Source organism: Melanotaenia boesemani, chromosome 21 (assembly GCF_017639745.1).
Source record: "Melanotaenia boesemani isolate fMelBoe1 chromosome 21, fMelBoe1.pri, whole genome shotgun sequence".
Taxonomy (NCBI): Eukaryota; Metazoa; Chordata; class Actinopteri; order Atheriniformes; family Melanotaeniidae; genus Melanotaenia; species Melanotaenia boesemani.
In genome coordinates, this window is record NC_055702.1 from 3,667,272 (window position 1) to 3,681,814 (window position 14,543).

The 14,543-nt window shown below is 39.5% G+C and overlaps 2 protein-coding genes across 2 annotated transcripts; both read right to left on the reverse strand.

Moving 5' to 3' along the window:
* Positions 1–270: 270 nt before the first annotated feature.
* On the reverse strand, positions 271–4,021 carry pde6gb (phosphodiesterase 6G, cGMP-specific, rod, gamma, paralog b). The gene is given in 5 exon segments (XM_041974946.1): positions 271–1,670; positions 1,755–1,795; positions 1,882–1,949; positions 1,951–2,107; positions 3,708–4,021. Coding segments are annotated over 4 exon segments (264 nt in total). The 5' UTR covers positions 2,029–2,107; positions 3,708–4,021; the 3' UTR covers positions 271–1,593.
* A 5,800-nt stretch (positions 4,022–9,821) lies between these two features.
* On the reverse strand, positions 9,822–12,609 carry oxld1 (oxidoreductase-like domain containing 1). The gene is made up of 2 exons (XM_041972987.1): positions 12,425–12,609; positions 9,822–11,723 (listed from the first exon to the last, which is right to left on the reverse strand). The coding sequence occupies exons 1-2, from the start codon at positions 12,473–12,475 to the stop codon at positions 11,331–11,333; spliced, it is 444 nt and encodes a 147-aa protein (XP_041828921.1). The 5' UTR covers positions 12,476–12,609; the 3' UTR covers positions 9,822–11,330.
* Positions 12,610–14,543: the final 1,934 nt, after the last annotated feature.

Consider the following 14,543-nt stretch of genomic DNA (forward strand, 5'->3'; position numbering starts at 1 on the left):
ATCCATGTCGTATCTTGTTTCCTGTTTTGAGTTCTGAATTAAATCTTGGTCAGCAGCATCGTCCTGCCTCCTGCCTTTACTGTCTGCATTGAGACCTCACCTCTGCTGCATACTGACGTGTTTCATATGCTTCTCAAACTTGACTTAAAGTAAATTTTTCATTGTTTTTAAACTTTTTCTCTGCATTTGTACCAAATCCACCAAAAAGAAAAAAATGTTCAGAATAAACAAATCCTTATTAATATTTTACTTTTTTTATGCTTTATTTTTTCCCGTCGTCCTGTAGAGAGGACATTGCTCCATTGCACATTTCATCAGACAGATACTTAAACATCCATCCCACTTATCCCTCTGCCATCTTTCACTAAAACAACACAACTCTTCCATCACTAGATTCGTATCATCAGCTCCTCTTGTCTCGTTTTCTGGAGTAGAGTAATTGTGCGGCTCACAGGGGTGACGAGGAAGAGGATATGGAGAGGAAATTAAAGAGAATTGAAACACTGGGGGATGGATGGAAGATAATGACAAAGTGGAAACATGTAAAATGTGCTACTCTACATTAGAACAACAATTGAGAGTTATAAGAATGAGCTTCTTTCCACAAAATAAACAAACAGGGTTCACAAATGTGTGAAAGTAACAGAAATAAACATACAATGAATATACAAGACATATACACCAATATTATACAAGGGAGATGTACAAATAAAGAGAAAGCTACTGTGAACATGATGGCAGAATTAGTGTGAAAACTGACACACATACACACTACTGGTAGATGAAGAAATTCAGATTCTCTGGACAGTTATCTGCTGAAATAATTTTAAAGTGGTTAAACTTAGTCTATGCAGTAAAATTAGGGCAGATGTCTCTGCTAAATGTCATGCATCGCCTAACAGCAGACTCCCACATCTTAAAAGAAGTACGGAATTTTAGAAACGTGATGTTTTCTGAGTTATGGCAAAGTTAGGTGCAGTTAAAAGGGAAAAACAGAGGGAAAAGAGGGATATCTGATTCACGGTTGTCCCACTGAAAAGTTACGCTCAGCAATGGCAAGCTGGTGTCTGCTCCCTACAGAATTCAGGTTTAGGATTTTATACGTTCGGCGTTGATGGAAGAAGCCTCTGGGATGGTGAAAGAGGCGCCGAGGCACATGAAGTGGGAGCCCACCCACTTCACGGGTTTATCACTTAAACTCACAGTGAGGCTGTCTTGCTTGCGTAAGTTTCTTGTTTTGACAGTGAGAAGAAGAAAAGAGGAAAAGAAAGAGCGAAAGAGGAGAAAGTGAGTTTGTTGTCAGGAATTAACGGAGCAGATCTACCAAGTGAAGAGAATCGAAGAGACAGATGCTAAACACGAGCAGATGTGTGTGAGCTGCAGCCAGAAGAAGAGTCCAGTTAGAGAACAGAAAGATTTCTTTTTTTGGTAGATTTTTTTCTCTTTTTCCATTTTTTGTCTTTGTTACAGTTCATCGTTATGTTAGTTTGTTTAGAGTAGTTCCATTTACAGGTTTGAGATGGAGCCTGAGGCAGATGGTTTGAAGTGCATGGCCTGTAATCCTCGTTGGATTGCGGCGAGGCGTGGGAAGGCTCAGATGATGCCGTACTGGGCCAGCTCGTGCAGCTCCAGGTGATTGAAGGCCTCCCATGGGCAGATGACGGTGATATCTGCAAAAGAAGGCAGAGATGTGAGATTGTTCAAGTACCTTTGAGTCATGCAAATAGATAATTTTAATCCTTATGAAAACCCACCTGTGCCCAAGCCCTCCATGCCGGGGATATCATCACCAAAGCTGTAAACAAAAACACAGATTACACACCCTAAAGGATTAAAACTTCTAAAAGTACTAAAGAGGAAAGTGCTGTATTGACGGCATACCCCTGAATTCCCTTCTTTGGAGGTTTGCTCTTGAACTGACGAGTCTGCCTCTGTTTGAACTTGGGGGGGGCCCTTGCGTGGGGTGGCGGGGCCGCCACTTACACGAGTGGCTGACTTGATCTCAGCTTTGGGTGGCTCAAGATTCATTTTGAGCAGTTATATGTGACGTGTGTGTAGGCTGTTGGCTTTAGGACACCTCTTAGAAGTGTAGTCTTCGTGGTGAAATCTGAATATTGGGAAAGAAATGTTTAAAAATAAGGCTAAAAGTGATGGAAGCATTGGGCCACTTCTACTTATTTACTGCCTATAAATCCCATTTGTGTGGGTCCAGGCTTTATCCAAGATGCTCAACTCCAGCATTAATATGATGTAACACTTACACACAGCTCCTTTCACCTCTGTCTGACATTACCACCTGTGATCCTCTTATAGACCTGACGAACACCTGCCTGGATTTACTCCCATGTTTCCCTGTAATTCAAATGACCACACTGGAGGCTGTCCTGCAAAGATGACCCAAATTCCCCTAATCCCTGGCTCAAGTTAAGAAGTTTTCACTGTCTCTGTTTTGAGCCGATTGCACTCAAATAATCTTGTTAAAGCAAGGACGACATGGCCGAAGTGCTGAGCTATGCACTGAGGGTCTAAATAATTAATCCGCTCATCGTGTCCCAGTGACACTGACCGTCCTCAACAGGTCTTTACCCTCTGCTGATGTGAAGGTCTGAGACCAACAGAACTGTGCAGAAATTGGCCATCTTACTAAATTCAGTTTTATATTAAAGTCACATAAAAGAAAGAAAGATCTGCCTTCCAGGTGTGCAGCAGTACTTTGCATGCCTGGAATTAATCTGTTTACTTCTTCTTTTTTTTTAACTTATCTTGCTTTTAATGAATTAATGCAATTTATTATTTAATTGTGATTATGTGTTGATGCCTTTTACTATTTCTAAATATCTGTAACGCCTTTGTTTTATGTAATTGCCCTGTACATGAAATGGGCTATATAAATAAACTGCCTTGCCTTCTTGCTGTCTCAAAGTATTTTGAAATCTGTAGAAATCAGATTCTGTAAGATAAAAAATAAAAAATCTTAATTTAAAACTGAACCTTTAAACTCTTCAAAGGTTCTTCGAACTGAGAGCGTCCAATTTAGAGAACAAGTTTTAGTAATTTTAAACAGTTTTGTACTGCTAGCTCTGCATGAAAACATTTAACTCTTCTACGTTTTCTGCTACAAAAAGGATTTTATAGAAAAAATATGCTAGAATTCTTAAAGAAATTTAAAAATGTCCTATTCAAATACTGGTGTCAGAAAAAAGAACCCAGGCTTGAGGTAATAATTTATAAATGGTTAACATACGTATAATAATAAATTACAAAACAGACACATGCTTAATAAAGAAAACAAACAACCAACAGTAGCCTGATAAACTAAAAAAAAACCTGCCAAATAAGGTACAAAAATACAAATAATAAAAATCTGTACCGGATTGTTGTTTTTGTTTTTAATTTACAAAAAGATAAATGTTTTTTAGAATAAATTAAAAATCTTTAAAGATATATTAAATCAAATTGTAGCATTATAGTTCAAATATCTGATGTAGGTCCGAAGCATCTAAACAACTAAATGTCTGAAATAAAATTTCAAGCAGCAACTTTCCAAAATATTTAGTCACATTTTAAAATGCAAATTAATTTGTTTGACTTTACCAACCTGCACAATTTAAAGCAGCATATTTAGTAGTTTTTCAAATCAAAACATTTCTGAATTTTCTGCAGCAAAGAAGAATTCACAGTCAGCTTAGTTATGTTGGTCTACTCACCAGCTGCTTGAAGAACAGCCAAACGGGTGGATGTGAGCAGCAGTGCTCTGTCTAGCAGATGAGTGGACTTCTATGCTAGGCTTGCTGTGAGGGCCAGTCAGGGCTTAGGGGCCCTCTTATACTCTGAGCCTGAGATTATGAAAGCGCCGCCTCCCGTCTTTCATGTCAACACTTGACTTGACGTGTTTGGGTTCAGGTCAAACTGGATGAAGGTGCCAACGTAACTGAACTTTACCGAAAGTACTTCATTTTCATGCTACTTTTACATCCATTTTCATCATCATCAGTTTATGTATAAAATGCTTTAACACCAGCCACAGCTGAAACAAAGTGCTTTTCATCTGATGTGGGTAAAATAAAAACATAAAAACGCATAGAATCTATATGAAAAAATGACATGTATATGTATAATTTTCTATATGAAACAGTTTAAAGGGCATTTATTTAAAGTCCCCTGGTGACCTCTTCATGAGGAACATCTGCACACAGTCCAGACACATAAACCTGTACATGGTTTATAATCCTCAGGTGACACATCACCACGCCCTAACCCTGACCTCCTACCATAGTTAAAGGTGGTATTATACACTAACCTGAGAGGTTTTTTGGAGAAGAGTATTTAAATAAACAAACAAACAAACAAAAAAAAGCTAAATTAAAAGAGTTCAGAAAAACAGCTTAATGTTTTAACTATGGCCTCCTTGCTAATTGAATTAAGACCCTTGTGAAAGTGTTAACAAGAACTAAAGACCACACAGATACTTTTACCTCCAGAAGTTAAATAGCTTCTTAAATCTCAGTTACACGCTTTTCTTTTCATTATTCTAACAGTAAAGTATTGTTAATCATTTTACAGTTCAAGTGATACTGGATGTCTCGATTGGATGTTGACTTAATATATTCCAGCAATTTATTTCACAGATTATTTAGCAGTTTACTTTCAACTTGATTTATTTTAACTCCGCCTGCTCAGCTGTGCACCCCGCAACATGCAACATGTATGCAACATGTATGCAACATGTATGCAACATGTATGCAACATGTAAGTACTGTGAAAACTCTGCCGGACAAACTGTACTAGACTTCTAGATGAGGTTCTGTAACAAGTGTATAGATAGATAACCTTATTATTATTTACATTTTGACAATTTATCATTATTATTATTATTAATATTATCTTCTTCTTATTATTATTATTATAATTATTAATATTATTATTATTATATCCATCCATCCATCCATTTTCTACCGCTTATTTGGGCTCGGGGGCTTTTTGTCCCGATTTTAACCCTTCCCGACCACGGACGACAAACGCCTGATTATCAGTCTTATAAGAGTTTCCTATAAAATGATCGTTTGGTCTGAGGTGTGTTAAAGGCGGATTTGTCCCGACAACTGGCTCTGAAACGGGTCGTAGTCGACAATTGGAAGTACTGAACATGTTCAATATTTACTACCAAAAATCTTCATGTGTGTGAGGAAAGCCGACGATTCCTGAGTTGTGACTCAGTTCTGGAGTTTTCTGTTAACAACAGTCGTAAGACCACCATCATTACTTTATCATGTATGTCCTCTGTCATGCTGGGTGTTGTGTTTTCTGGTTGTCACTGCGATTCTTCTTTGTTTTTCTGGATGTTGCTTTAGTTCTTCTTTTTTTTTTTGTTAGCTCACGTTTGATCACGCAAGATTTCTGGCTCAGAGGACTAGATTCTAGATCAGATGCGGGACAGCATCGTTAAATGTGTGTTGTTCTGTGCTGAGATTATCGGAGCCACCATACACAGTATGATCAAAACTGTTAAATGCCGGATGTTTTATCTTCATGTGTGAGGTTACTAACAAATAAAAAACCTTTCAGATTTATAAAATCCTTATAAGCCCAGACTTCACTTTCCCCAGCCACATTCCCCAGCTCGTCAGGGGGAATCCCGAGCTGTTTCCAGGACAGCTGAGAGATATAGTCCCTCCAGTGTGTCATGGGTCTTCCCAGGGCCCCCTCCTGGTGGGACGTGCCCGGAACACCTCACCAGGGAGGCATCCTGACCAGATGCCTATGCCACCTCATCTGGCTCCTCTCAATGCAGCGACTCTACTCCGAGCCCCACCTGGATCACCAAGCTTCTCACCCTAGCTCTAAGGGAGAGCCCGGCCACCCTGCGGAGAAAACTCATTTCTGTTGCTTGTATTCACAATCTCGTTCTTTCGGTCACTACCCACAGCTCATGACCATAGGTGAGGGTAGGAAAGTAGATTGACCGGTAAATCAAGAGCTTTGCCTTTTGGCTCAGCTCCTTCTTCACCACGACAGACCGATGCAGAGTCCACATCACTGCAGACACCGCACCGATCCGCCTGTTGATCTCCCGCTCCATCCTTCCCTCAGTCCTGAACAACCCCCCGAGATACGTGAACTCCTCCACTTGGGGCAGGACCTCATTCCCGACCCAGAGAAAGCACTCCACCCTTTTCCGACTAAGGACCATGGTCTTGGATTTGGAGGTGCTAATTCTCATCCCAGCTGCTTCACACTCGGCTGCAAATCGCTCCAGTGAGAGCTGAAGATCACGGCCTGACGAGGCCAACAGAACCACATCATCCGCAAAGAACAGAGACACAATCCTGATTAAATAATAATAAAATAATAATAATAATAATAATAATAATAATAATAATAGTAATAATAATATGCACTTTTCTCTCCAAACAGTTCAACTGTTTGTTGAGATAAGTAGGTAATACCAGCATCCTAGTATTACTATGATTTAAATATTCCCATGTAATAGTAATCCCATGCGTGTGGTGTGGATGCTCTAATCTGAACACAGAAGTCAAAATTAAGATCATGAAGGTCCACACACCCCATGCACATGCCACACACTCCTGCTGTGAGGCCTTATCTAAGACAGTAAGTAGCAGTCTGGTGCTGTTAATCAAATGCACTTGCCTGACCATCATCATTGTGAGCTCCTCTACAAAAACAGAAGTTTTGGCAGTTTCTGCTCTGCAGCATTGAGGTGTGTGTTAACACAATGTCAGGAGGAAAGACAGCAATGATCTTAGAACAACTGTTGCTGTCCACCATTCTGGAGAGGGGTATAAGGTCATTTCCAAACTATTTAGTCCACCATTCTATAGAGAGAATGATTATTTACAAGTGTAAAGCATTCAAGGCAGCTGCCAATTTTCCCAGGAGTGGATGTCCCAGCAAAGTTAAGAGCAGTGCTCTGAAACTGCTAAAAAAAAAAACAAGAGCTACATTTCAGCCTCTCCAGGCCTCAGTAAGCATGTTGAATGTTAAAGTTCATGACAATACAAATAGGAATAGACTGATCGAATATGGCTTGTTTGGAAAGATTGCAGAAGAAAGTCTCTTCTCTTCAAAAACAACATGGCAGCAGGGCTTTTTTTGGCAAAGCTGCATCTGAATAAACCACAAGACCAAGACTTTTGAAATCATGTTCTATAGATAGACCAGACTAAAGTGGTCAGAATGCAGAGCAGCAGCATGTTTGGAGAAAACCCAACACCTCATACCAACATTTAAAGGTGGTGGTAATGATAAAGTCGACCAAAATTCTTCCACAACGACATGAGAAACTGATAATATGAGACAAAAAACAAATACCTAAAGCTATTACTGCAATTTTAAATGATCAGAGATCTTTGCTAAAATCACACACAAATGAACACACTTCATAACTACTGGCACCAGCTAATTAAACCAGTGATTTAAGACAGTAAGATGCAGGATGAGATAACACAGATTAGATTATGTTCATGCAGATTATAGATGCAGCAGGAAGCTTCCTGAAAGGCCCAGGCCTTCTCTGTTTCTTTCTTATGCAAACCTTTCACCAGATGCTTCGAGAAAAAGGCATCAATCATCCATCCTGCAGAATTTTCTTAACATATCAGTGTGATTTTAGCGCATGTTGAATATAATTAATTACGGCAACATCAGCTGCACACGTGGGTTTACAACTTCTGCGACATCCCAAACAAGAAGGACTTCTAGCGAGCTACAGTTCTGTTTCCAAAAATGGGAACATGGTTTTAGTGCAATGTAAATACAAGCTTAATTTTTTTTAATCTGTCCTGTTCAGCCTCATAGCAAGAAGAATGATAGTCTGGTTGCTGTGTTGTGCCGAACAAGTTTGCTTTGGGTGTAAGGCTCCTCTTGACAATCTGATTAATTTATTTATTTATTTACTTTGAATCATGGACTCTAGGGGAGTCCTGACCAGAGGGGATAGAAAAAGAAGGAAGACAGCAAAAAGAAACAAAAAGGGAAAGAAAAAAAAAGAAAGAGGAGACAAAAACACCACAGACAGAAGGCAACGACCCTTCAATCCAAACTATCACCAGACAACAAACTGCTACACTTCTACATAAACACACCAGAAAATTTCCTCCGGCTTTTACTGAAAAACAGAGCTGCCAGTGATTAAGAGTTCTTAAATAATAACCAAATCAAAAAGACAAATGTATTACTACAACAACAACCAGATACTAACTCACAGGAAAAAAAACAAGAAAAATGATCTCTTAGTGTATAAACCCACTGGACAGCTACCCCACCCCGAAGACGACCCCAGCCCCCTGTTTTCAAAAATGGATCACTTAATGTTGGTGAATTTAGGCAACTATAAAAGACGAGGCTAGGAGACGTCTTAAAGCTACAACAACTCTTCTTCTTCTCAGTTCTGAAATAAGTGATGCAGCACAATAATAAACACAATCCTCTCTCAGCTTCTTTCAAATATGTTGCTGGTATCAAATAAAAAAAGGAATTTTCTATTTTTATTTTATTCCATTTACTTCTAATTTAATTTAGAACAGAGCATGTGAGCGGTGTTGCAGCCCTGAATGCATGCTGGCCCTGCAGCATCTGGGAAAGATTCAGGCGGTGTGTGTTGGTGATCCCGGGTTTAGCGAATCTCATCAATGTGCTAAGCAACACAGAGCTGAAAATACTCTGAACAATTATTTAGCATTACTCCACTGAAGTAGTACTATAAAAAAATCTATATATATATATAGATTTTTAATGACATATTTCAGATGGTTGGTGGTGTTCTGGTCCCTGGGGTGGATGCTGGCCCACGTTGGGTAGCCATCTGAGAGTGTCCTGGTCCTCCTGGGTGTCAGGTGGGGCCTCTGCCTGGTTGGGTTCCTGTGCTTGTGGGGCCCTGGACCCTGTGCACTGCTCACCTCTGGGTGGCCGGTGCTGGTGGTTGTCATCCCTGGCCCCCTGGGTGGGCTGGCTGGGATTCATGGGATGGCTGCTGGTCACCTGGGTGATGGGGGCCTCTGATCTTTGGAGGAGCCCGGTTGCATTTGTACAATCACTCTCATCACTGCACACAATCCATTCCTGATATTTTGCCCTCATTCATTGTGATTAATGTTTTCTTTAACTTGTCTTTCTTCATGAAGGTGCTGATGGTCAGCTTTGTTTTCTTGCAGCGGCCGTAGGATGTTTTCTCTTATTTCTTTACAGGTGTAGCAGCTAGTTGTTAAAAGCTAGCAAAATTAGTTATTGTTGTATTTAAAAACCTAAAATAAGGGTAAGTTATTAAAAAATATTATTTTAAAACAAAAATACAGATGAATAATGCTTCTAAAGGACATTTGTAAGAACAGTTCACTCATGACGGTGCAGATTCGTGATACAGCACTGCCATGACGCAAAGTGACACTGAAGCCTTGGCATGGGCAGTAATCTGTCTGGAGTTTATCCCATCACATCAGAGTCAACAGGTTCACACTTCTGTCTGATCAGTGAAACGACTAATTTTTAATCCGCTTCATAACCCACATCAGAGTATAACTGTGAACACTGCATCACTGGAGCTGCTGTACATGGTGATCTGCAATTAGGACTTCGTGTACATCACTATAATGCTGACTCAAAGAGGGAGATCAGGGTCATCAGACTGTGAGCAACGGGCTACGTTCACTGTCCGACTGATGCATTTAAAAGATGGTAGAACCTCCATCAGCCATCTAAAACGCATCTACATCAAAAGGTTTATTAAATATACAAACTCTCTGCAAGTGAATTGCATTAAAATCTTGCTATCTTGTAAATTGTTAAAGAACAATTGTCCAATAATGCCTTTTGATAAAATGAAGCAGGTTCAGCTTGGAGGAAAAATCCTCATAACTAGCAGGTATCAACACAATCAAACCTCCAATAATCAGGGGAACAGGTTTCTGTGCGTGTGGTGCCCCCTAGTGGACATTATGTGTTCCTGATTTCATGTCATTACACCTGGACTTTGAACAGAAAAATCTTCATAACTCAGTTTTACACATTTCAGACATATCTGAGAAGTAAAATAATTTGATTTCTTTTGATCTGATAGCTATTCTAACTTCTGCATTGTCTGGTTTACACAGATTTTCTTTCATAAATGGGAAAGTCCTTTAGTTTTAAATAGGCGGAATATTTATTTAACAGACAAATCTTAAATATAAATTCAAAACAAACATTGAAATATATAAACTCAAGCGATCAGTCAACTCATTAAAATGTAGTTTAAATACTTCAGTTCAAAAGTTCAAACTTGTACATAAAAAATGTAACTGTGCTTCATAACTTCAGGACACTGAATTAACTTTGCAGAAATAATTTTCTTTTACAGAGTAGATCACAGACATATCAGGATAAGATGACAGGGGTGTCAAGCTGTGGTCCTTCGAGGCCATAATACTGCAGGTTTTCAGTGTGTCCCTGCTCCAACACACCTGACTCAAATTAATGTAACATTGCCGAACTTCATAGGCCGTTGGATCCATTTAATTTGAGTCAGGTGTGTTGAAGCAGAGGAACACTGAAAACCTGCATGACTGTGGCCCTCGAGGACCAACTGTGGACACCCCTGAACTAGGACTAACCTTCACATGGCAGGCCTTAATGCTCAATTCTGATATTTTTGCTGTGATTGGATTTTTATTGTGTTGTTCACACTATAATTTTACAGTGACCATCTAACTCCGGTGTAAACAGACTGCAGCCCTGAAGTGTCCTGCATATCCAGAAAAAGATATGGCATCATGTACATCATGCTATTTATGGAAGTAATGTGATCTTACCACATTCCACCTCCTCCAATTAATATTATGCTAGTCTCACTTCAATGATGTAAAAGTCGGATGAAATGCAACGTGACCGTTGAGAGGGCGCTTTGAAAAACATCTGACATGTACCTGATTTAATACCATATGAAAGTGACCTGGGTTGGATTTTTTTTTGCTGTTCAGACTATCATTAAAACATCGGATAGATGTCCAATATGTGCAAAAAAAAGAGTCAGATTTGGGCCCACGGTTAAACGTAGCCCAAGACAGTTTACGTGTCCCTGAAATCTGGGAGGTTGACTGTGTCATTCAATCAATTCTAATGAGTTCAGTTGTGAATGTTTTATGGTAAAGTCAGAAAGCTGTATGATCATGTGTCATTTAACAGTCAAAAATCCAGGTTTTTAACTAACTGCTTGATAGTTCAAGCAGTTAGGTTTTTTGGATCAACACAAAAAAGGGTGAAAACCTGAAAGTAACACAGCTGAATAGGGTGAGTTATAAAGTGCTTGTTTAAACCAGGCTGCGAAGAGGAGTGCATCACGTCTTTTTTAGGAGTCTGACCTCCATTTTTAGGTAAGCTTTAAGATTATCATCGAGGACGTTCTCCTCGATGGCAGCGAGCGCTCGGTCACCTCCATTGTGATAGTATGCCAGCAGCTGCTCCGCATGCTCGATCCAAACACAGTTATGGCAGCCACTCATGCAGCAGTGGGTGGGAGCAGGTGGGGGACCCTGCTCAGGGGACCAAACAGAGGCATTTTGGTTCTGTTCTGTGTTAGTTAGCTCAGAAGATGTCAGGGCAGAAGAAGGTGATTCTGATCCAGCAGAAGCAAAACGAACGATCCCACTGTGAAGATGACTCCTCCAGAACTGCAGAGGACAGTGGCAGAACCGAAGAAGTCTCATGTGTAGCAGGGAGAGGATACACAGCTGGAAAACAACAAAACGCTGTGCTTAGTTACACATTTTTAGAATTATTCATTTTGTTTTTAATTTCTCAAGTTTAGAAAGGTCCAAAAATTAAAAAACCTTGAGTTCAACCGAAAAACTAAAACCCAGAGATCCTAAACTGATACAAAAACAACAAATCCTAATGTTTCAAAACCATAATATTTTAAAGATATGCTGCATATGATCTCAGTCAGTAGAACATGTTACTGAAACCCCAGTGATCTTTTCATAGATCTGACTTTAAACACTTCTTAACACCATGAAACTGCAGAGCATTAATAACTCAGAAACTGATCCAGGGAGTGTGTGTGTGTGAAAAAGTGAGTTAGAAGATGAAATTGTGACTGTTTGATGGTGATATGAGATGCAGGAAACTGCCAGGCAGGTGCCACCAATTACACTGATTTGATGTTTGTGGGCTTCAGATCTGATATCACTATTAGGCTTTGTTTCACTTAAATTAGTCAATCATAAGATTTCCAGCCTAAAAGTGTAAAAAATCAAATTAAACTAAATTTAAAAAAATCTGGACTTGTTCTTGTAGTTAAAACATCGCGAACACGTCTCGCTTTTAAAATGATAGAAATGGTACGGGGTATTTACAGTAAACAAAACTTACAGTGGTGAAAACAGAAGATTAGCCTAAACTGGCTAGCTTGACCGTTAGCTTAGCTACCAACCTTTGGTAAAGAAACCGACGACCTCGCAACTTTAACGCCAAGACACAGCATCACCCGAGCGGACAAGACGCTCGGTTACGTGTCTGTAAGATTAATTTCTTTGTGGACAAAATATTTCATAAGGTCATTATCTTCTCGAACTCTACTGACCGTCTCTAAAAGGCTAATTGCGTCACTTTTGAATGTCAACTTTGACCTCTCTGCGTAGTTGTAAACAAATGTGTTGATTGGTGGGAGGAAAGACGACCAAACCAATCAGATATTATGTAGAACTGTGAACCAATGAAAAATGAATATCATTTGTGGACGGGTTCCTACAAAAAAACAGCATTTCCAGAATCTGGCCACCAGGTGTCAGGATTTCACTTGCATTACCTAAAAAAAAAACCCCCTGCAAAAACGGAAAGTAATAAATTAAAAGTTGTCATTCCTCAAGTATAAAATAGTTACATTAAAGGATCGGAACAATATATTCACACCTATGTTCAATATATAATAATAATATATTATAATAATTTAGCTGCAATACTGTAAATTACTGATAACAGTAAATTTTCTCAAATTGTAGCAGTTAAAATGACAGAAAAGCCCTCTTTAATATTTATTAAATACTTCAGAGGATGAGAGGTGAAACAACTTCAGAAACAAAGAAAAATAATTCCAGTTACTTTAGTTCTAAATTCCCAGAATTACCAGGATCTGAATGACTGACTGTCCAACATATCATGAGCAGCTAAAACAATGCCACACAGTGCTAACAATCTATAAATGTTTTAGATCACTATCGGGAGGGACCTTTTTTGCTGTCACATGCATAAACACCTTAAATGTGATTTTTTTTTTTTTTTTTCAGGAGACACGCAAATCATTGTAACTTGGGTTCATGTTTATTTTGTATTGTTGCCATGCAGCACTTAACAGGTGCAACTAATTGCACCAAGCTGGCTGAACAGATTGCATGTGCCGACTCAGGGCTAAATCATCAGCTGCTGAGGCCGAGCAAACAGTTTCCATCCAGCTGCACAGATCAACACTTTAAGAGCCTATCTGTTCTGTGTTTACAATGCCCTTTAGATGCATTGTGCACTTTATCCTCACAATTATCTACTCTAGTCCCATTTAAACAATACAACAGGGAAGAGATTTTCCATTTTATGTCACTTGTCATTTGATGTGTTTTGGTCTTGTGTGCTGATGGTGGTGTGTATACAGTTGATATGGTGTGCTAAGAATAGCTTGAATTGGGAGGTATTCCTAAAAATAGGCAGTATCTTAAAGGTTCAGAGTACTAATGGGTCATAAAGCATCCTCATAGACAGCCAAATCCTGCAGATCAATAGCTTTCTTGGAAGCCAAAAAAATACCCAACAAGAACAGTAAGATACAAAGAAAAAAAAAGACAAAATGACAAAAACTACATTAGAATAAAGATGTAGCAGATGCAGAAGTTTGTAGGTTTAATGGTTTTACATCACTGAGGGGGTTTTTATTGACTTGGTGGTATTTCAGACCAAAGACTTGCAACCTGCTTTGTCCTGCTTTTGCTTCAGGAAATTGATACGTGTCCTTTACACTTGTACTGGACTTGTATTCAAATTACATAATGTCAGCAGAAACTTTTCCTGAATGCTCAGAAGTGTTTTTATACTGAGGGTGTTAGTGACCCAGATTTGGACGAATTATGTCTCGCTAAGCTGAAAGAGCTCCTGAGCTGCAGTAAAGCAGATTTGGTGAAACAGCTCAACCTCCTCTGATGTGGTTCTTCTTTGTGTGGCTGTGGTTTAATGATGCCTTCCACTTAAACATTTGACCTGTTCAGTGATGCATGATGAGGTTTGAGTGTGTGTGTTTGTAGATGGTGCAGACTTCCCCACAGACCTCAGTGTTTGCCGTTCACATCCATGGTAACGTGGTGTGGAAACACAGCAGCTGCTCGGCACCAGTGTGAGATGCCAGGTGTGTGATGGGCCGTGTTGTCTCACCAGAGGTCCCCTGTGACACCAAGACTCGAACCAGAAGAGAGGAGCTCCCTCAGTTGCAGACATGCTAAAGAGAAACTCTTAACTTTATTCACACAGCTCACTTTCAAGGCGGCTGGTGTTTGTCTAGAACAAGAGTG

Coding starts and splice junctions, on each gene's coding strand:
- oxld1 (XM_041972987.1), bottom strand. CDS start 12,475: ATGCTGTGTCTTGGCGTTAAAGTTGCGAGGTCGTCGGTTTCTTTACCA. Junction 11,724..12,424: donor CGTCGGTTTCTTTACCAAAG/GTTGGTAGCTAA, acceptor GTTGTTTTCCAG/CTGTGTATCCTCTCCCTGCT.